Source organism: Ipomoea triloba, chromosome 2, assembly GCF_003576645.1.
Source record: "Ipomoea triloba cultivar NCNSP0323 chromosome 2, ASM357664v1".
NCBI lineage: Eukaryota > Viridiplantae > Streptophyta > Magnoliopsida > Solanales > Convolvulaceae > Ipomoea > Ipomoea triloba.
This window is the reverse complement of record NC_044917.1, coordinates 8,404,541-8,426,347: the sequence shown is the minus strand read 5'-3', so window position 1 is coordinate 8,426,347 and position 21,807 is coordinate 8,404,541. Positions and strand designations below refer to the sequence as shown.

Sequence of the window (21,807 nt, the reverse complement as noted above, 5' to 3'; positions counted from 1 at the left end):
TATAGTTTCTTTTCAAGTGCATATTTACTTTATTAGCTTCTCAAAAGAATGTTTATGATGCATATCTGTGAATTTTGATGTGCATATCTTTGAACCTACGTGTGCATAACTTTGAATATACGAGTGCATAACATTTTGTCAATTCAATGTCAATTATTTCATTAAGTATTAGTAACAGTTGAATTTGACTTTTACACTATTATTAGTAATATAATTTAACCTTCAAGCTTGCGATTTGAACAATTCAACTTACATGAAGCAATTTTTTATTTTTTTTTATAAATTTTTCTTATTTTGGACAATTGATATAGATTTTATACACGCACTATAAGTACATAATTTAAAGAGCAAATTGTCATTTTGGACCACTGACTATAGGGGTCTTATTAATTACAGTCCACGACTTTCAAAACTGTTAATTGCATACCATGACTATTCAATTTTTATCAATTTTGGTCACTCCGGCTAAATTGCCGGCCAAATGTCGCCAGAAAATTCTAAACCCTAAATAATGAGGGCATTTTATTCATTTCACACCTCTTTCTTCTTCTCCGGCGAGCTACCCTATTTTCTTGCACTTTTCCGGCGGCAGGGAAGGACTTGGAAAGCTCGGCAAACGGCGAAGGACTAGGAAAGCTCGACGAAAATACAGGGGTTGACAAAACTGATGATGCTCCAAAAGCAGGAGCTGTTGTCCCAAACAGTATGCACTGTACCTGAATTAGATGAAGATCCAGAGGCTACACCTGTACCAAACAAATTTGATGAGCCTGAGGAAGACCCAAAAGGTGTAGAAGCTCCAAAAGAAGTTGTTGCTCCAAACATTGGGGAACTAACGGAGGTTGTAGTCTGGAGGGAAGAAGTAGATCCAAATAAATTTGTTGAATACCCAGAACCCAAAGAAGCTCCAAATGCATTTGAAGTGGTAAACGCGCCTGATCCAAATGGTAAAGTAGAACCTGTAGTAGTAGATGAAGCTGTGGTTGCAGAAGAACCAAAAGAACCGAGCTTCCAAGTCCTTCGCGCGCCGTTGCCGGAATTAATAAGACCCCTATAGTCAGTGGACCAAAATGGCAATTTGCTCTAATTTAAATGAAGATCCACAATACATATGATAGACCCTAGTCACGATATACCAATTGCCAGTTCGGCAATTCTCCTTTCATATGTTGTTCTAATTGGAAAGAAAGATTGACATATTTTTACGCCAAAATGCACCCAAACAAAATACTTCAATTGCACGTATTTTTCTTGTTTAATAATTCAATAGGTCAAAAAAAAAAAAAATCGAATTGTCGTATTTTGCTTATTTAATAGTTCAACTGCACATATTTCAAGTCTAGTGACCCAATTATACAAGAACGATATTTTAGTGACCTCTTACTCTTTGTTTTTTGTTTTGTTTTGTTTTGTTTTTTTTTTTTAAACTTACAAATTTTGATAGCTTAGGCCAAGATTTGAAGATTGCAAATGCATCCTCTGAAAAAATAAAAAATAAAAATAAAATAAAAATAGGTTTAACAAACAAATCCAAGCAAAGCTAAAAGTTGTTGTTTGTTAAGACTGTTAGAGGAGATGTGGCCAAAAGATTTAGAACTCTTTTTTCTAGAATTTGTTAGCCAAAAGGAAGAGGCAGTTGAATATGAGTAAATTAAGTGAATAAGTTTAAGCAAAAAACATAAAGAGGAGAAGAGATTAACATAACATATATTAGTTTCTTGCAGTTCAAACTCACAAAACCATTCCCACTAATATAGCTTCTCTCTCCCCCTTCACTCCCTTTCTTTTTACTCAGTCTTTTCCCTCAGCAAAATCCGCAATTAATCAATCAGACTTGTACAGATCAACACACAACACAACACAACACACAAGAAAACAAACAAACACATACTCTCTTCACATCTCTTCTCTTCTCTTCCACCTTAATCATCATCCCCCCACCTTAATTCTCATCTCCAAATCTCCCAAATTTTTATTTTTATTTTTTTTTTTGAAAAACACAACAAAATTTAATACAATACAAAACAATAACATCATCATCATCATCATCAATTCTTCATGCATTGAGATTTGAAGGTCTTACCTGTTTGTTGGTTTGATGCTTTGCAACGATGACTCGGAAGGGTGGCACCAGCCAGGCCTGTGCCTCTTGCAAGTACCAGAGGAGGAGGTGCAAAGTTGACTGCCCTTTGGCACCCTATTTCCCAGCTGATCAACCTAACATGTTTCAAAATGCACACAGGCTGTTTGGGGTAAGCAATATAATCAAAATACTTAAGCAAATTGATCCTAGCCAGAGAGGCGTCGCCATGAAGTCTATAATTGACCAAGCTAACGCCCGTGCCAAATACCCAGTTTATGGATGTGTGGCCGAGATACAGCAGCTCATGCTCAAAATTCAGCTGGCCGAGGAGGAGCTCCAGGCTGTTCAGGCACAATTGGCATTCTACCGACAGCACAATCAGCAGCAGCAGCAGCAGGAGATCTCGTCCACTGATTCTGTTCTGCCTTTGCAATTGGGGACCTTGCCTCCTCCTCTTCCCATTTCTCCTCCCACCAATGGCTTCACGCTTTTCCATCAAGACCCTTCTCCCCAATATTGCAATGCTGCTGCTCCAGTCACTGCTTTTCCTGTTTCCCATCCCTCCTACTCCAATGCCACCAATGCTGCTTACAACACCTCCAACGCTACTGCCTATGTCAATTCTAAAGACAACAATAACATCAATTCTTTATGGATTCAACAGCATTTCGCTAATAGTAATACCAATAATAACAACAATACTTCCAATCCAATGATGATGCAACCACAAATGGGGAGTGCACAGCCCATCACTATACAACAAGAAGAAGAAAACATTCAAGATTACGACGAGATACATCCATTTTTCGATACTATTGACGATAGACAATCCTACATTGACTCCAAGGAAGCATATGAATCAAGGTACACTCTTTTCACCCAAATTACATTCAATTGCTTCAAATTCAGAAATTGCATGCTGAAGCTTGATGCCACTCATCTCCTTTATGCAGCTCGGAATCTTCATTGAAAGATATAGCACAATCTGTTGAGCATGTTTCTGAGAATGAATTAAAGAGCGCAGCAGCTTGTTTCAGTCTCACTAGTGTCAACTTGTAGAAACCATCCAGAGTAAGAAGAAAGATAGCAAGAGTGACACGATTTGATGCTGTTCAAACAGAAATAAAAGAATATCAGAGTATGTTCAGTAATTAAATCTTTATACTCCTATTTTTATTTTTCGGTCACTCTCATTGCTTGCTTTTTGATCACCCTTCTCCTTGATTCAGTAAGAACTATGCATGTAACTTAAAATGCCATAAATACCCTATATGAAATTGCTCTTTTATCTATAAAGTGGGAATCAGCAAAATATGAGCTGCAGATATGCATACCATATTCAAAATCAGCTGCTCAGAAAATTTAAGCTCCATTTTTTCTCTGGGTAACTTCTATAATGGTCAATATCAGAAACCATCAAGCCCAATTTCATTATTGTGGTAGTATTACAGAAATTGGTAGCTGTGCATCTGATCAGGCAATGTACAATTTCCATTTGTATTTCATGAATTCTGGGCTCCATGTGTTTCATCTTTATTTGTTTTCATAGATTCTTCATTCTCTTAGTTCACATGTCAACAATTCCATGGTCTTAAATGATTTTTCCATTAACATAATACAGTGCCAATGTTGTACAACTATGACCATCAGACATCTACTGATGGCAGGAAAGCAGGCAGGTTTACAAAGACAGTATATAGTAGTAGAGAGTCAACACGGCAAAATGTTTATTCAGGAGAAGATCAAGGAGCATTAATCCTGTATGTGTCTCTTAGGTGCTCTGACATTTACAAGTCTAGAAGTCCCTATTATGGAATTATTGCTAGAAAAGTGGCAGCCAAAGTTTGAGTTTCCTTTGTATAAATAGTGGATGTCTAATAAATGCAGAGAATGAACAGGACTTCCTGCATGCTAATTGAAATCTAGTGTACAGAACAATATGCTGGAAGTTCAAAGCTTAGGAGCATTAAGAGGTGAACAAATGAAGATAGGACCTTATTTTAACACTAATTAAGGTAGAAATATGGTTAAGGAATATAACTTACGCTTACTGAATGAAGCATACTATGGTAACATCAGCAGCACATTCATGGTAATGACAAAAAAGTGAGCTAATTCTTCTAGGAATGAAAGAGATGGAAGAGTTTAGCTCTGCCGCAATAGTAAGTTTCCTAAGACATTGACATTGTCATTGACAACAGTAAGATTAATTTTCCCTCTTTTATTTGCACATTGACATAGAAGTTCTGAGCTGTTTTATCCAAACAGCTGATAATATAGATTCTTGATTTTGGCAAGCGCTTGGATTCTTCAACATTTCTGGAAGAATAGAGTTTCTACTTTCTACTACTCATCCAAATTGTAATTTTACCTAACTTAAAGTGCCTGATTATCTCTTACTTAATAAGAAAATTTGATTATTCATCATCACATATTGTTGGAATGTTGATGTTTCTTTCAATAATATCCTAAGGTCAAGTTCTAACGGAAAATTTTTATTCCACCAAATCTCATATCTGTAATATCCTCTAATGACATTTTGTTCCCAATAAAACCTTTGACAACAACAAAGTTCAGTATCATTTTCAGTGATAAAAAGTTTCTGTAAGAAAATGAGTGGACATCTTAAAAAACATCTGGATTTATGATCAGAAGTCTGAGATATAAGTCCTTTGTCTTCCATAATGCTACTAGGAAAAGGAAAAACTATGATTGGCAGTTCCTTGATGCGGGTTGGGGACATGAGTATGATGCAGGAAGGAAACAATACTTTTATCAATTATTTAATAGATGTTTTAGTTAGATTAGAATTGCTTAATAGTTGGTGGTCTTAGTCTTTTAGGTGTTCCAGTTATTTGGTGATTATTAGTTATTGATGTCTTGTATTTTCCCTATTATAAAAAGGGAGAATTCATTGGATTAATGGGAAGTAGAATTTTAAATACTGAAAGGGGACTAAGGGAGTTTTGGGATCTCAAGCAAACCCAGTCTTCTAAGTGTGGCAAAAAACTTCTTCCTATTCCTTCTGCCCGTGACTTAGACCAAAACATTCCTCCACTATTTTAAATAAACAATTTATTAAGTCAGTGAATGAGCATTTTGATGGAATGATGGATTTTCAGGAAAAGAAAAAGAACAAACAAACAAACAAAAAGACCTCTGAGTTGGTGTATTACTTGATCAAAGGCATAGATGAAGGTTTTCTTATGATCGAGTAGACATTACTAGTAACAACTGTGTTTGAATACTCGTCGTCTCTTCATATCATGCTAACTAAAAGGTACATAAATATAATATAATGTACTATTGTACTTCCTAGTTCCCAAAATTGTCTTATATTTGTCACTGAAAGGGGAGGAAGCATACCTAGCACAAGCGTCTTGTATAATGCGGGTCTAGGGAACCCTCAGTAGTGCCCAGAATGTTAGGAACTTAATAATAATAATAATAATAATAATAACAGAAAAAAACATCTAGGCACATGGAGACATGGCAGCATTAACAGAGTCTAGGCATGATTACACAACCTATTGACAGTGTTGATGCTCTAAGACCTCTGAGAATAAGTGAATAACAATGATGGAACCAAGTGTATAGGATTAATTAAAAATGATAAGTGAAGATTATTTTACTTGTTGCAATAACTAAAGGTGATATATTACAATGATTATATTCTCTATTGTGCATCTATAGAATTCATTGCTTACACTTATTGTGGGTGCAGGTCAAATGAGTCTTGTATTGTATGAACCACAATGAGAGCACTTGTGATAGAGCCAGTGGAAGGAAGCAGTACCTCTCTTTTCACAGTCATTGCACAGTATAGCCTGCATAACCAGCACAAGAATATTTTAGAAAATCCAAGACATCTGATATTCCAGCTAGTCAACTGAGAAACTGCAATAGGTGAACCTGAGTCTGGCCAGCATACTCCTCAGGAATTTTCTCCTCAGCCAATAATGTATCCAACATCTTAAAATAAACCTGAAAGGAGATACAACTTCTTTTTAGATGAGACAGCGACCAGCGTGTAAGTAAGGACTACACGACACATGTTACGTAAAGGCTTTTTGCATTTGATGTCCTCTCCCTTTTTTTTTTTTTTTTTCACAACCTTTCGGAAGGACAACTGGATAAGTTTTTGAGGTTAAATGGCAATATAAATGACAGGTTATAATAGTTTATCATCTCCTGGCCTATTCTGCTCTCTACTTCAAACAACCATTTGAAAACAGTGCCATTGTGGTGGGAAAGAGTCTCACACAAGTGTAGGCAGAAGAAAAGTAAAGAACCATGTTAAGGAACTGTTTCCAAATCAGCAACATCCTAGGTAAGGTCATTCAATGGGTCACTTGAAGTTTTCATGTACAGTACTCATATTCGGTTACAGTTGTATATCCATTATTATATAAACATTTATTTTTCCAAGACCACAGTTAAAAAGCATGGTTGTAAATGTGAAAGGGAAGTGATCAACAGAGATTTAAAATGTTTTAAAGAGTATGCAAATATATGCATACAAGAAGTTCACTCTTCTTGAGCAATCAATTAAGGTGTCTACAACACTGAATAAACTCGACATTTTGTAGTCATGTAATATGACGATCTTTTATAATAATAGCCTAAGAATCATTTTAAGATTAACAAAATTATGAATATATAAACACATTTGTATATACCTGCATGTCCCCCAGCGACTTGCTACAGATCGGACAAATGTAATGGGTACAGGTGTAGTCCTTGGTAAAAAACAGAAAAGGAAATCATCAGCTATTAAAAGGATGCATTATCTTGAGGTAAACTGGAAACTATCTGGTGAATACCTGAAAACATGCAGAGTGCATCACATGACCACACGGAAGTGCTTTAACTGGAGAGGTTGAAGTAAAAATATACTCATGGCAAATTGGGCAGTTATCTTCAAAACACTTTTCTCTGCATACATGCACACTAAGGGACCGTGACATACAAGCATTGCAATTCATACAATGGAAGTAGTCAATGCCCAATCCTTTCCCAACACGACACAAATTACAGTAAGGGCAGTGATATATTTGCCTGTTCATCAGTTCATCACACAAGAAATGAGATAAAAGTAGAATTAGGAAGAGTAATATGATTATAATACAAATTTGATCAGATGAATAGGAGGAACAATCAAGTTACTTCTTTATACTAGATATATATTTACTTTAAAAAGATAAGCATTAGAGATTAAAATTGATTTCAGGGAGAAACCAAAAGGAAAAAGTACAGAAAAAAGGAAAGACGACAGCAACATGTAACATTTTGTTCCCGGATTACATTAGAGCATCACAACTTCATAAGAGACCTTGCTGCAAAATAACCCATGGCCTTACACCATGCTATAATCTAAGATCTAAGATTGAGCTAAAGTCAATCAATTCGGCTATAAAGCACATGGGCCAAACCACACCAAAAGATTGAATCCAATCAATTAGCCATTCTAACTCATGACCATATAAACCCATATGTTTTATCTTATATTTTCAATGTGGGACTCTTAACACTTTCATATAAACTAGAATAGATAATCTGGAGAATGGAATCATCACATACTTAATTTTGGACAAAGAGTGTAGAAATTTTTTTCTTTTGTTTCATTTTGCAAATATGCAAAGTCAATTAAAAGTAAATCCAATATAGAAGTATATGTATGATGTATGCACATAGGGATGTCAGAGAAAAAAAAAAACAAAAACCAAAAACACTAATAACTTAAAGTTCATCTTAAACAAGCACCAAATTTCTGACATATTTCCTTTTTAGTAAGCTGAACACAACTCCACTTTTTAATTGAAATAGAGTAGGCTCTAGAAATTTAGGAATCTTAACAAGGAATATGATCAACAAGAATGACACTTAGCTAAGAAATTTGAAATCTGTAAGGCAACAGGAAAAAATATTTATAATTCTCAGCATAATGTCAAAAGTCATGATCACATGTTATTACAAACTTATCTCCCCAAAATTAGCAAGATAATCATGAGAGTCTCTATCTATAAATGAAGTAAACATAACAGAATGGAATAAGTGTTTTTGGTGATCTTACTTTGCATCATCAAACAATTTACAGATCCTGCAATAGTATCTTGCCATGAATAATTTCTTACAAGTTGGAGTCGAACAATTTGGACCAATAGGTTGAATTAGTAAGCATTTCATGCACATCATCTCGGTAATAGTTCTTCTGCAAGGATAATCACAAGAATGGAAATATGGATGGAAAAACAACAAGAGGAGACCAGGAAAAATGTGATAAAGCAAAATGGCAGAAAAATATTTGATAAAGAAAAAATAAAGTAAAAGAAATACTTAAGAATAGTGGCTTCACAGTGAGTAATATCACTGAAAAGGCAGTTTTCATATTCTATGCACAAACCTCTGCAGTATTAAGTGTATATAGTGTTGAAGAAAATAAAAATAAAAATATAAAACAGGCAGAATGAATTAGACTATCATTTTCGCAACTAAACTAAAATTTGAAGGCACTAGACCTGACAATAGAGGTCAGACCAAATGATTGACATGTACAGGAATTCCACAAGCAGTAGTGTCCAGAATTTGAAATTCAAAAAGAAATTAAAAATTAAAGTTTCCAATGCCAAAGCAACATAAAAAATAAATTCAGATATTTCATACCAGGAAGTGCCAACTGCCAAGTGCTAAGTTCATTATATATGTATCATTGAATCATATAATATTATATATATGTCCACTGGTAGTATCAAAACCATTACTAAATATTTTAACTTAAGAACTTCAAGGTGGGCACTAAAATTGTATTTAATTCAATGTGCCAGAATGTTCTCAGTTTTCCTTACTTCTTCCTGTGAAAATCTTCAAGAAAATGTTCAATTTGTATGAGTAAGTATGAGCCATTCGCACCTGTCCAAAGAGTGATCTGTCAGCTCATCATGACACCTTATGCATGTATATAACTTATTGCAACATGGAGCAAGAAGTTTGCAATTCCTCTTGTAATGCTTGCAGCCAAAAATTAGATTTTGTGAATCCCGATAAGCTGGAGATAGACCTAGTGCTTCTTCCTTTTCATTTGTAGCAACAGCCACTGAATGAGATTTCTTTTGGGTGACAATCCATTGACTGAAAGAAGCAATTATTAAAGCTATAGTTAACTCCATAGAGGGTGCATATGGAATCTATCTAGTGTCTAAAAGACAAAAAAGGAGAAAATTTAGGAAACAAGTTCCATGGCTAGTAGTGGCCAAAATGTTTAATTGCTAACCCCTCACATCCTCACCCACCTCAAAATAAGAGATACCATAGTATTCATTCATATCAGGAGAGCATATTTTGCAAGCAATTACCATGGAAGAACAAAAAGATCTAGATCTAATAGAAAGCACTTCCTAGTGGTGGTGATGTTGTAAAATTCTACTCCGTAATATTTTATTTTTTAAGCAACTTCAGCTACTTCTTGAGAAACAGAATAGAGGACAAGTGCTTGAAAAGCTCACTTACCTCATCAGCAAGCTCTGCATGATATATTGTTTCTTCTTAGAATCCAAAGAAGAATCATTTGATACTCTTCTTATTACAGCTAGAAGCTCCTCTTGAGAGATCACTAGAGAGTCATCTTCTACCTTCAGCTTTTGGGATTCTGATGCAATGTGGCTCACTCTGTTATTTTGAGTGGTGCAATCAAATGTTTTACTGTCCCTATTCTTCTCAATCTTACTAGCAAGCTTAACTACTTCCTGAGATTGATAACTACTTTGGTTTTTATTGGAAACTTGTGTTTCATTTGTACTAATAAAGCCAAGTGTGTTGATTTCAGAATCACTATATCCATCTTTCTGCAGTTCAGTGTCTTTGTTGCTGCCGACTTCTTGAAGCTCAACTCTGCCTTTCATCAAATATGTTGATACAACTTCCAGAGGATCAATATCCAGAGGATGAGAAGCATTTGGTCTCTGTTCTATCTTTGGTGTTCTATATTCCTTTATACCTTCCCACCATTCTCCAAGCCATTCTTCAAACTTGGTGTTTTTTGTGGCCTTGCGCCACAATGACATCATAGCATGCTGTTCTTCTTCTGTTAAAGATTCCATTAGCCAAGGAATCATTTCTTGTAGAATTTCTGCCTTTGTTTTTCCAAGCATGTGGCCCAAAATCTTTTCTTGTTCCTTGATGGAAAAGTACTCACTAAACAGTGGCCAAAGTTCAACTTCTTCACGATGCATGTGGTCCGAAAGTACTTTACACATGGAGATGCATGCGCTGTGCAACTTCAAACACAACTGACTGTATTTCAACATTCTCTGGTCCAGTTTATCGACTTGAAGTTGCAACTTGAAGATCTCATCAAGAACAAGTGAAATTTTATTGAATTGCTCAGCCTCAAACCTATGATCAATTGCATAGGAGTGGCTGATGTTTTGTAGTTTTCCCTTTGATTCCAGTGCAGGAAAGGCAATCTCATCCTCTGAATTACTATGGTTCTGAAATAGAAACATTACTAGCCGGAAGCGTCTTTCAAAATCAGTAAGAATTCCAACATCTTCACCTAATTTACCTGAGAGAAAGACCAGATAATCCAGATCCTTTTTAAGAGCTTTGTGGAAAAGATAGAAGCAGTCCATTGGTCTAAGGTCAAGATTGACAGAGGTGCAAGAGCTGCTGCACTCCACAGTTTCAGGAAGGGATGCCAACTTCTTCAATGTGTCTGAGAAGAACATATGCAGACTGATACCATTAGAATAAGACACATTGTCAATCATGGTCAAGGTGTTACACACATTGTGGTTGGCTTTCATGGTAGAATTTGCACCCAATTGAACAGCAGAACATTTGTTAGAGGGTTGCTTATCCAGTTGGGAACAAGAATTTCCGGAATTCTCCATGGTCAGTTCAGAGCAAAAATAGCTTCTGCTACTGAATAGTTCTTCCAAGTCTTCTACAAACTTTTCAATAGAGATCTTGCCTGAGCAACCTGTCCGAATCCACTCACTTAACAAAGATGCAAAGGGCCCATGCATTGCAGAATTTCCCATCTTTATTTTATTCAGAATAGCCTTGTATTCGTCCTCTGATAAATGAGAAGAGAACCAGGTAACCATACACTTCAACAACCCAAGCGGCATCATATGCAAGCTGCTATATAATAACCATATCTGCAATTCATGGCTGCAGGTTTCACTAATCAATGAAATAACCTGTACATAACAGAAGAAGAAGAAAAAGGAATCAATGTCCAATTTATTAATTATTACCAACTAAAGGCACTCCAGGAACACCAAGGCAGAACTTTATGACAGCTTCAGGTACTGAAGGGGAAATAGTAATAGCATCTTCATGTTAAGAGATCATATTGAATGAACTGATTTGTCCATAAGAACAGAACAAAAGAAACAGATCCTGCAAAAATAAATTTCTTATGAAAATGCTGAAATCAACTCATATCTAAACTGGCATACCTCTTTTTCAAGAATAATTAATCTTTTGTTGATCAATCCTGCAACAGACTCTAGTTCCTGACAAAGCATTTCTATAAAATTGCTCTGTAGTCCCTCTTCCAGTTTAGAAAATAGCAACTTCGTCAGACCTTCAATTTGACTTTCATGGATTAGATGATCATAGAAAGGAGACAGACCAGTCTCAGCAATTTCTTCTAGCAAGGGGTAAAATAACTTATCCAATGCATAGCTGCAAATAGAAAGCAATATCTTAGAGAGACCCAGAAAAGAAAGAAAAAAAAAAAAGAAAATATGAAAATTGTTTTTTGTTATCTACCTATATTTTGAGTAATGTGCTTTTCTTCATGCAAAAATAATTAAGCCCCAAAAGAGACACTTCTCATTATCTCATCTCTTGTCAATATTTTGGTTGAATAAATTGAAATTGAAAGATAGATTGGATTTTTTATTTTTTGAGTACTATTGACTCCGTTACAATGTAGTATCTGTTCATAGCTACTTTCTCAACCTACTGAAGCACAAGGAGTCAACATAGCTACTTTCTCAACCTACTGAATGTGGGAGTGTTAACTGGGACACCGGGTGCCACTAGACCACAAGGTCTTTGGATTTATTTAATGCAACAGGTTTAAATAAAAAATCTAAAACTAATATATGCTTACTTAAAGGTTAGGGTATGTGAACCAGAAAATTACACTGAACCTTAGAAGTCATGACTTTAGTTACCTGTAGAAAGCAAGGATGTCGACAAAAAATTTTAACTGGATTACTAATGATGATAAGGACATAATGGAACTTGAGTTTTGCAATTGATGTAACTCAGCTAAAATTTCCTTGAAATTTCTTCTGATGGCAGCATGCCAAAGACTAATACCATCAATAGGACCATGTGTACTAGTTTGTTGGCACAAGTAAGTTCCTTTTAGTTGATTTTCTGAGGAATGAATCTTTGGAGGATATAGTTTGAGCATGCCCTTGAAATTGGCTGGTCCATAATAAATTTGAGCGCCTTTTCCATATTTATTGTGTGCTTCAAAATGACAACTTTTGTTACTTTCAAGCCAGTAGATGACCACCTAGGAGATTGGATATCAATGGCCAAGTCAGGAATTCAAACAACGTAGTTTGAGAGAATATAATAGGCTAAAGTGTCATCTAGCACCATGAACTATATCCAATTATTCATGCCGCACCCTGAACTTTCATATAGTATATATCGAGCCGCAAACCAAAATAAAGAACTTTCATATAGTATATATCGAGCCGCAAACCAAAATAAAAAATTCACATATAGTATATATCGAGCCGCAAACCAAAATAAAAAATTCACCTAGAACTTTTAGCGAGCCGCAAACCAAAATAAAAAATTCACCTAGAACTTTTAGCAGGTTTCAAACCAAAATAAAAAATTCACCTAGAACTTTTAGCAGGTTTCTAGGTCTTCTTGCTGACATGGCGTCTGATGTGGCATTTCTCTTAACCTTATGTTGTCCATGTAAGCGTTTACATATTTAAAATTAAAAAAAAAAATTATTATATTAAAATAACCAGAATTTTATTCTCTTTATTTTTATAATATATACTTTTCAATTTTGCAATTCCAATGTTTCAATTTTTTTTTCCAGAATTTATATTTTTTGGTCAATTTGTTGTTTAGTATTTTTTCAATTTTCCAAATTTATAGAAATGCTAATTTTTTTTGTTTGTATTATTTGTTTTTTTCAAAAAAAAAAATTTATTTTTAATATGTACATGCTTACATGGACAACATAAGGTTAAAAGAAATGCCACATCACTTAAAAACCTGCGCCATGTCAGCAGGAAGGCCTGGAAACCTGCTAAAAGTTCTAGGTGAATTTTTTATTTTGGTTTGCGGCTCGATATATACGATATGAAAGTTCAGGGTGCGGCATGAATAATTGGATATAGTTCATGGTGCTAGATGACACTTTAGCCAATATAATATGGTGTATTGCATACCTCTTGAAGTAGTTTTTCATCAGGTACAATGACCGATATGCATTCCAGAAAATCATTCTTTTGGTCTGAAGACAATGTAGTAGTCAGCCACGGTAGGAATTCTTCCAGCAGAATAATAGGAACACTACACAGGTACTGCCATACAAGCTTAGCCTGTTCTTTGGGAGAAAACTGCTGCACCAACAAAGGAAAAATCTGCAGCCAAAAACATGCTTAAGAGTTTTGTGAAATTGACAAGACAAAAAAATTCCTATTAAACACTGTTTAGAAAAATCCAAAGAGAGGTGTATTCACCTTTAATCTTATTCAATTATACATAATATCATGGAAACCTATTGCATTCAGTGGCAGTATGCATATTTTTTTTTGGTATTTTAATATAAGATAAAAATATCATGTGAAACCAGCTCATATAAATTCCATATCTACATATTTGCAGCAAAAATAAAAAATAAAAAACGAACTCTAGTAATTCGTTAAAATGGTGCTCACATAACCAAACAGAGGGAAATGTGGCTTATTCAGTTTTCTCAATATATATTATATTTGTTTTGCTTAGCTTATTTCTTTTCCTCTTTGGTACATTCAGCACACATGGCAATTTCATCCTTTAAGCAGCAAGATTGTGATGGTTAGGTTTTGTATAATTTTCAATTGCTCAAATATTGAATAATAGGTCATGGCATAACAAGTTTATAGAATACAAATTGTGTTGACTTTTCAATTAAAGCAGTTAACTGAAGATGGGACAATACTCAGTTTTGAACTCAGCAGTCCAATTCAATGCAGAGTGTACCATTGTGTTAGAACTTCCACGTGATTTATATTGCATAAGCAAAATTTTATTAAGATTTATATTGCATACGCACGTGCTCTTGGCCTCATTGTTGTCTCAGTGAGGATACTGATTAGTTTTCATGAAGGGCTTACCATTATTTTCACAATACACTATGCTTCTTCAGGAATAAATTTAAGATGGCCTAATCACACTATCACAGACAGAATTAAATTTGTTAAGCTTGAGGAAAATTCCATCACTATTTAACGCTTGTTGTGGTGATGCTCTAATGCCAGACAATGTTTTATAGATTAAGATAACAGGCAGTCAATTTTAATGGAGGAAGCAATTAAAGCCAATAGAAAATAGGGACCAAAAGGGGAATTATTCCATAATGCAATGTTAATGAATACCTGCTCTTCTTCTTTCAGCATATGCTGACTCATGATGGTCCACAAAGTACCTATGCAAATTATAAGTTCTTTAAACAAATTGAGCAAATTTTCACTTTCCTTCTTCAGGAGATCCAAGTAATGGAAGATAGAAACAAACAGATCATCTATGCTTCTATGTTCGAGTGAATATGTACAAACCACATTCTTCACATGTGCATCTAGTGCAAGAAAGATGACCTGTCAAAAAAAAATTTTGAAATCAACATTTGAGACAAACATTGTTTGAATTGTTACTGATCTTTGTAAAAAAGAATCAAGGTTAAAACTAGATGAAACAATTATTATTGATATTGAAACATGTTGAATATTAGGAAACCTTTATTGAATATTAGGAGTTGGAGTGGGCTTAGTTTCCTATTCCTATTAGGATTGATTTAGTACATAGTTTAGTATATATAGAGGTATAGAGTACACATAGACAATCTATTATAATCTTTTATTATAATATATTCTTTATATTCTCTTTTTCTTTGGTTTCTCACATATTTTGCTTCCGCCTAATTGGTGGCGGGTGGTTGTTATTCTCCACCCGCCAGGCCTTTCAATTCCTCAATTTCAACTTGGTATCAGAGCAACCCCATGCCAAAGGTCATGTGTTCGAATCTCTGCGTCACCGGAAAATAAATTGAAGGCACATAATATATTAACTACAGGCACATAATATGTTAACACAACAAAAATTGATTTACTCATTTAATTTAGAATTTTTTCAATTAATTATAACTTTTTTTTTTTTAATTTGACCATATGATTGTAATTTTTTTAAACATATTATTAGATTGCATTAGTAATAACTTATCTTTTACAAATGAGCTAAGGTTATATATTTATACACAATAATACATATTGTTTAACAATAGGAAGCCATAGTCCTATTCCTCGTACGAGTGACTTCAACACTTTGTTTCCTATTTCTAGTGGGAGTAAGCTTAACCCAGTATTTCTATAAATATAGGATTCAATACACTTTGTTTCCTATTTCTAGTGGGAGTAAACTTAACTAAGTATTTCTATAAATATAGGATTCAATACACTTAGTTTCCTATTTCTAGTGGGAGTAAGCTTAACCCAGTGTTTCTATAAATATAGGATTCAATACACATAAATACAATATATTATTATTGATATATTCTTTCTTTCTTTGATTTCACACATTTCGCTTTGATATATTCGATCTTTCTTTGATTTTTCACGTATTTTGCTTCTGCCTAACTAGTTGGTGGTGACTATTTGCCACTCGCTAGACCTTTCAGTCCTTCAATTTCAACATGGTATCAGAGCTTATGTGTTCTATAACATTTTTGTTACCTTTCCGATTAGAAATGTTGAAATTGAGCGATTGAAAGACCTGGCGGGTGGAGAATAATAACCACCCGCCAGTTAGGCGGAAACAAAGTATGTGAGAAAACTAGAGAATAATAGAATGTATGAATATATTATAATGAAAGAGTACAATAGGGTTTGTTCTCTATGCCTCTATATATACTAAACTAGCTACCAAATCTACCATAATAGGAATAGGAAACCCTAATAGGAATAGGAAACTAAGTCCACCCTACTAGGAATTTCCTAATATTCAATAAAGGTTTCCTAATATTCAAGAAACAATCGTTTCTAACAAGATTTTTTAAATCCCTTTTCACAATTTTTGTCTTTTTGGAGGCTTTTTGGTCCGTTACCAAATTTCTTTCTTAAGGGTGTTCAATTTTTTGTATTGACATGTTTGTTTCCTTATGTCATATTTATTCTCCAAGGGCATTTAATTTCGATATTACTACATTTTATTTCCAAATGCCGATTATTATTTCACAAGTTTCAAGAAAGGGGGAATGTTACTATCAACAACTAGTTTTATTTTATTCTTTTCACTGTTATGGGCTTTTCTTCATTGCTTTGGGCTACCTTCATTACTATGGGCTTTATAGTATCACTTCACTACTACTCTATTTTGCCTCTACCTCTCTTGATGAAGGCTTATTGGCGTACGTCTTAGAGTGCTTGTGTTGCCAAGTTATTTTGAGGTTGTTCATATCCAGCTCCGTCCTTAGCACTTTCATCTTCATTCCCAAGGGTTGTGTATAATGCATTGTAATTTTGACTTACGTAGAGTGTTTGTCTTAATTCAAGCTTGGAACTTCTAGAATCTAGATGTTTCAATTTGAGAGGAGTATTGAATAATAAAATAAACCTATAGTCCCATTCCTAGTAGGAGTGGTTTTGTGTTCCAATTCAGTGTTGTAAAAATCGGCTAGGCCAAGGGTATTTGACCTCCCCAAGTTGCCATCGTCCACACACTCACACAGTCACCATCGCCACAACCACACTCCACAATGTCAACGTCGCATTTGCAACGTCTGCACGGAGCAGCCTATTTGATTTTAGTCGCCCGCGGCCCGCCTAGGCGGCACCTAGCGCCTTGGACAACACTATTCCTATTCCTGGTGAGAGTGGGTTATTGGGTTTAGCCTGATGTTTCTATAAATATAGGATCTTTGTCTAGTTCAATGCATAGAAATACAATTATTAGAAAATGATAAATGGTTATGTTATTCTTTGTTTATACGTAGATGATATACTCATAGTTGGCAGTAATGTTCGAATGATCAAATCTACCAAAATCATGTTAAATGCGAGATTTGAAATTAAGGATATGGGTTCGGTTAATTTAATCATCGGGATTAAAATCATTAGAAGACCTAATGGCCTTGTGTTAAGCCAAACTCATTATATTGACAAAATCCATGTAAAATTTAACAAGGATAACGATCAATTGGCTAGGACACCGTTTGATACAAACATTCATCTAACCACGAACCATGAAGAGTGTATTTCTCAAGTAGAATATGCTCGGGTTATTGGTAGTTTGATGTATCTAATGAGCTGTAGTAGATCAGATATTGCCTTTGTGGTTAGTAAACTCAGTAGATATACGAGTAACCCCGATGATATGCACCGGAAGGCAATAATAAAGATTATGAGATACCTTAGGCATACTCGCGACCTTGGACTGCACTATACAATATATCATGTTGTACTTGAAAGATATAGTGACGCTAATTGGATATCTGATATTAAAGACTCTAAATCCACAAGTGGCTACGTGTTTACGTTAGCCGATGCAGCCATTGCATGGAAATCCTCAAAGCAAACTGCGATAGCCAGATCCACGATGGAATCTGAGCTAATAGCCTTAGACAAATGTTGTGAAGAGACTGAATGGCTACACCATTTTCTCGAGAATATTCCTAGTTGGGAAAAACGATACCTCCAATATGTGTACATTGCGATAGTCAAGTCACAAATGGTAAAGTACTGAGTAATATGTATAATGGTAAGTCTAGACATATACATCGTAGACATAATCTCATTAAACAACTTCTCACAACTGTGTTGTCTCGGTTGACTATGTGAAGTCAAAAGACAACGTAGTGGATCCGCTAACCAAAGGGTTGAGCAAAGAAGTTGTAGAGAAGTTGACACGAGGAATGGGTCTAAGCCCTTGGATGAGTTCTATAGTGGACACTCAACCTAGCTGCCACCTAGGTTTAATGAGACAACTAAATTATGGAACGAAGCATGTCACTGTGGGGATTTCGGATTCCCTACCACTCCTCGTTAGAACAGTGATTCCCGCACGAGACTAGCACGTTGATGCTTTAATGATTCGAATGTCGATTGACATGTGTGAGTATACGGGATACTCGAAAAAGAATCATCTATGTGAGAGAGAAGGGGGGTCGCTTCAAAGGAGAATTGATTGGGCTCAATTCTTTAGAAACTCTTGCAAAACCATGAACGGCGACCCATGACCAAAACAGGCAGGCTTAAGAACAGAACATGGTTGGAAAGTTCTTGTGTGAGATATATCATCATCTACACAAATGACAGTTGGTTCAAAGACATCGCGTTCTACCGAACAACCAGTAGAGTAATTATATTTTCATAAGCGAAGGTTCAAAGGGTAACACATACCTAGTCTATGCAGGGATCGACCGTTGAAGACAGTCGTTCCGTTTTTAAACCACCCCAAAAATCAATTTTTCATTCATGTGGATGATTGTTGAAAAAATAGCAAAAATGGCATTGTAAGTAGCTATTTTGTGGTACAATTATATTTGGGGTTCACTTCTGATTTGGGTCGGGTCAAAGTGGATTTGGGATCTTCGTAGTGAGACAAAAAAATTGATATATTGTATGCTCAAAATGGATAATGGATGAATGATAAATTAATTATCAAAATAAACCCATTTGAGTTGAAAAATGAAGGTGGAAAGACTTAAAAAGGTAGCATTTGTCCAACATTGGAAAACAATAGAATTTGCACCACTATATATACAAGAGCTTTTTAAAGGCATGTTGAATTGTATAGCATAGAGGTTCTGCAACTAAGGGGGTGGTGCAAATCAAATCTCAAAATGAGCTTGAACAGGCTTGATTCAAGTAATTTTAGAATTAATTTCCAGAGTAATGGTTGTCTGTTATGAAGGTTAATGTTAATTGTTATTAATTACTCATCTCTTATATAAGCATGGTTGAACAACAAATTTTAGACACAAAAAATAAATAAATCTTACGTTTTTACTCTCAAAACTCTGCTCAACTTCCTCCTCAAACTTCTTGTGTTCATCCCTTGTTCTAGTTCGTTGGGTTTAACTGTTACGTTTTATCCTGGAACACCTAGGCTACAACATTCCTAGCACCTTTAGGAGATAGCAAATAAGATTTTAAGGAGAGAGTATTTCGCTCGATTGTACTAACACCCTAAATCTTTCGTTTCTTGTGCTTGCTATTTTACGAAAATATTATTTTCGTAGTAATATTTTGCAACTGCTTCAACAACTCTTGTTTATAATATTGACTTGTGTCATAAACATATGAATTAGACACTTTGTCTAGGGCTCTAGTGGATTATTGTTTTATTATTAATTTAATTTAATTTAATTTATTTCCATGTCTCGCTTTCTTGCAATGTGTTTGTGCTTAATTCCTTCTATTCTCTATCCATGCTTTTGCTTAGCTATCAAATTCATTGATTTGGGATATCAATACGTCATGGTAATTTTCAAAAACAAAACTCGGTTGAATTATCACATAGTCATTTAGGATAAAATATTCCTCGCTTCTAAGCAATAGTAAAAAACCACGATAGCCTATACCATTAATGTATAATCTTAAAGGATTTTTTTTATGACTAATTGGCATAAAAATATAGCATGATAACATAATTGAAACAATATTAAATACATGAGACGAAGTAGGCTGAGTTCTTTGTTGTTTTTTGTTACTCAGCCTGGCATTCTAATAGGCAGAAGTAGTTATCAAGAAACGAGTGTAGAAGCTCTACATCCATCTCCTTATCAGTTTTCTAATTACTCTGCCTTCCTAATTTGTTTAATTCCTTAATTTCATTTTTTTTTTTTAGTTTGCTAGGTTTTGTGTTTCCATTTATTTAATCTTTCCAAAGCTTCACATTCTCATTTGCTTAAATAAGTCATAGGCACTCTAATGATGATAGTTAGCAAATAAAAACAATTCTGTACTAGCCTCTTTGTTACTGGTTGACCATGTCCTTAATTTTCACAACATTTTCACAACATTTGCTCTTTATTACTGGTTGACCATGTCCTTAATTTTCACAACATTTGCTTGAAGCTCTGATTAGTAGAGCTTATTTTAGAACTTATAGCTATTTTAAGCTACAAACAAACTATATAAGCCTAAGCCTTTGGTAAAATATGGGAAACTTAAAATAATAACGTTTCAAAATAAATTGCTAACTTTTTATCTTTGTTAATTTCCAAAAATAACACAATCTACCCTTCATTAATCAAAATCCTAATATCATAGTTTATCCTTTTTTATCTTTTACATTTATTAGGTAATTCAAAAAATAATTTTAACAAACACTTTAATTTCAATTAGTTAGCTTATTAACTACTAGCGCCTCAGCTGGACTTGCCAAACAAAGCATGAGGGTGAGATTTAAGAAGGCGAAGGGTTTCTTTTCTGTTTTAGCTGTATTTCTAATCAATAAATACATTGAACCAAGTTAAAGAAAGATAGAATTTAATTTATGGAGAAGTAAGAAGCCAAACGGACCTCATCTTCTGCAGCACAATGGTATTTACAGACTAGTTTCAAGAACTGAAACCTCCTTCTAAGCTCGTCAACGAGGTCAAGGCCAAGGGAGCCATTCCCGGAGACGGCCTCCACCGCCAGGCGGCGGAGCTGAGCTAGCTCAGATCTCAGGACCTTATGAAAAACAGCGAGGAAAAGAATCGGGGAATCAACGAGCTTGAGAGCAGCAAGTGAAGGAGGCAGGGAATCCTCCTCCGTCTCGGGTTCTCCGCCGCCCATTTTCAGACGAAGCGCCTATCATCAACGGCGAGAGAGACCAAAGGGGAAGCTTCAGCATTGAAGGTGGAGGAGCATATATGGGAGGGGATCAGTCTTGTTTTTTTGTGCAGGAAGGCGTTGTTGGTGCCTCTCCCATGTCCAAATCGCAATTTAAAATTGGGGTTTTGGGTTTTTGCGATTGTTGAGTTGATTAAAGATTTGTGGTGCCTCTGTGGCGGATTGAGACGTTATACCTAACTCTCATTGCCGCCTGTAGCATTTTTTTTTTTCTTCTTGGGGCACCCGGGAAGAGAGTGTGAGACCGTGCGCAAACCACACGCACGACGCTGCGTGGGTCCCACTGCACTCTGCCACGTATGACTTCTTACCATCACCTGCAAAATCAATTTCGCAGCTGCTTCCAAAATCCAAAAGGTGTTTTGACTTAGAATAGAATATTATTTGAAAGGGTAGACAAAAATTGGTTGATTTTAAAATTTGGATTATTGTATAACATCCCGTTTGATTTGCTGTAAATATTTGAAAGGAAATAAAAGTGAAAATTCACGAAAAAGTAATTACTAGGACAAGCCTTAAAATTTAGATTTTGAAATGCGTATGATCTATTTTATACATCATATGCATTTTTGAAATGCGTTTAATTTCATAATTAAAAAAAAAAAAGACTCAGCCGCGTTTTTCTGATGCCAAACG

The 21,807-nt window shown here is 35.1% G+C and overlaps 2 protein-coding genes across 4 annotated transcripts; both read right to left on the bottom strand.

The window, feature by feature from the left end:
• Positions 1-493: 493 nt before the first annotated feature.
• LOC116010505 lies at positions 494-2,669 on the bottom strand. 2 transcript variants are annotated; one of them, XM_031249939.1, is made up of 2 exons: positions 2,084-2,669; positions 494-1,051 (listed from the first exon to the last, which is right to left on the bottom strand). In XM_031249939.1, the coding sequence occupies exons 1-2, from the start codon at positions 2,640-2,642 to the stop codon at positions 741-743; spliced, it is 870 nt and encodes a 289-aa protein (XP_031105799.1). In that variant the 5' UTR covers positions 2,643-2,669; the 3' UTR covers positions 494-740. The 2 variants fall into 2 exon arrangements, with proteins under 2 accessions (XP_031105799.1, XP_031105800.1); XM_031249940.1 differs by lacking the exon at positions 494-1,051 and adding an exon at positions 1,355-1,479.
• A 104-nt stretch (positions 2,670-2,773) lies between these two features.
• LOC116010504 (zinc finger protein BRUTUS-like At1g18910) lies at positions 2,774-21,349 on the bottom strand. 2 transcript variants are annotated; one of them, XM_031249937.1, is made up of 13 exons: positions 20,857-21,349; positions 14,716-14,934; positions 13,525-13,719; positions 12,271-12,620; positions 11,545-11,773; positions 9,590-11,283; positions 8,993-9,211; positions 8,157-8,294; positions 6,907-7,141; positions 6,763-6,822; positions 5,996-6,067; positions 5,880-5,910; positions 2,774-3,191 (listed from the first exon to the last, which is right to left on the bottom strand). In XM_031249937.1, the coding sequence occupies exons 1-13, from the start codon at positions 21,112-21,114 to the stop codon at positions 2,989-2,991; spliced, it is 3,903 nt and encodes a 1,300-aa protein (XP_031105797.1). In that variant the 5' UTR covers positions 21,115-21,349; the 3' UTR covers positions 2,774-2,988. The 2 variants fall into 2 exon arrangements, with proteins under 2 accessions (XP_031105797.1, XP_031105798.1); XM_031249938.1 differs by having other exon boundaries at positions 3,053-3,191; positions 5,791-5,910; positions 20,857-21,348.
• Positions 21,350-21,807: the final 458 nt, after the last annotated feature.

What these genes read in the sequence shown, in the direction of transcription:
- LOC116010505 (XM_031249939.1), bottom strand. Translation starts at nt 2,642, where the DNA reads ATGGGAAACAGGAAAAGCAGTGACTGGAGCAGCAGCATTGCAATATTG. An exon ending in AGCATCAAACCAACAAACAG is followed by an intron (nt 1,052 to 2,083) that starts GTAAGACCTTCA and finishes CACTGACTATAG; the next exon opens with GGGTCTTATTAATTCCGGCA.
- LOC116010504 (XM_031249937.1), bottom strand. Translation starts at nt 21,114, where the DNA reads ATGGGCGGCGGAGAACCCGAGACGGAGGAGGATTCCCTGCCTCCTTCA. An exon ending in GACATCCTTGCTTTCTACAG is followed by an intron (nt 11,774 to 12,270) that starts GTAACTAAAGTC and finishes TTCTATTTGCAG; the next exon opens with CTATGCATTGGATAAGTTAT. An exon ending in AGTCGCTGGGGGACATGCAG is followed by an intron (nt 6,068 to 6,762) that starts GTATATACAAAT and finishes ATCTCCTTTCAG; the next exon opens with GTTTATTTTAAGATGTTGGA.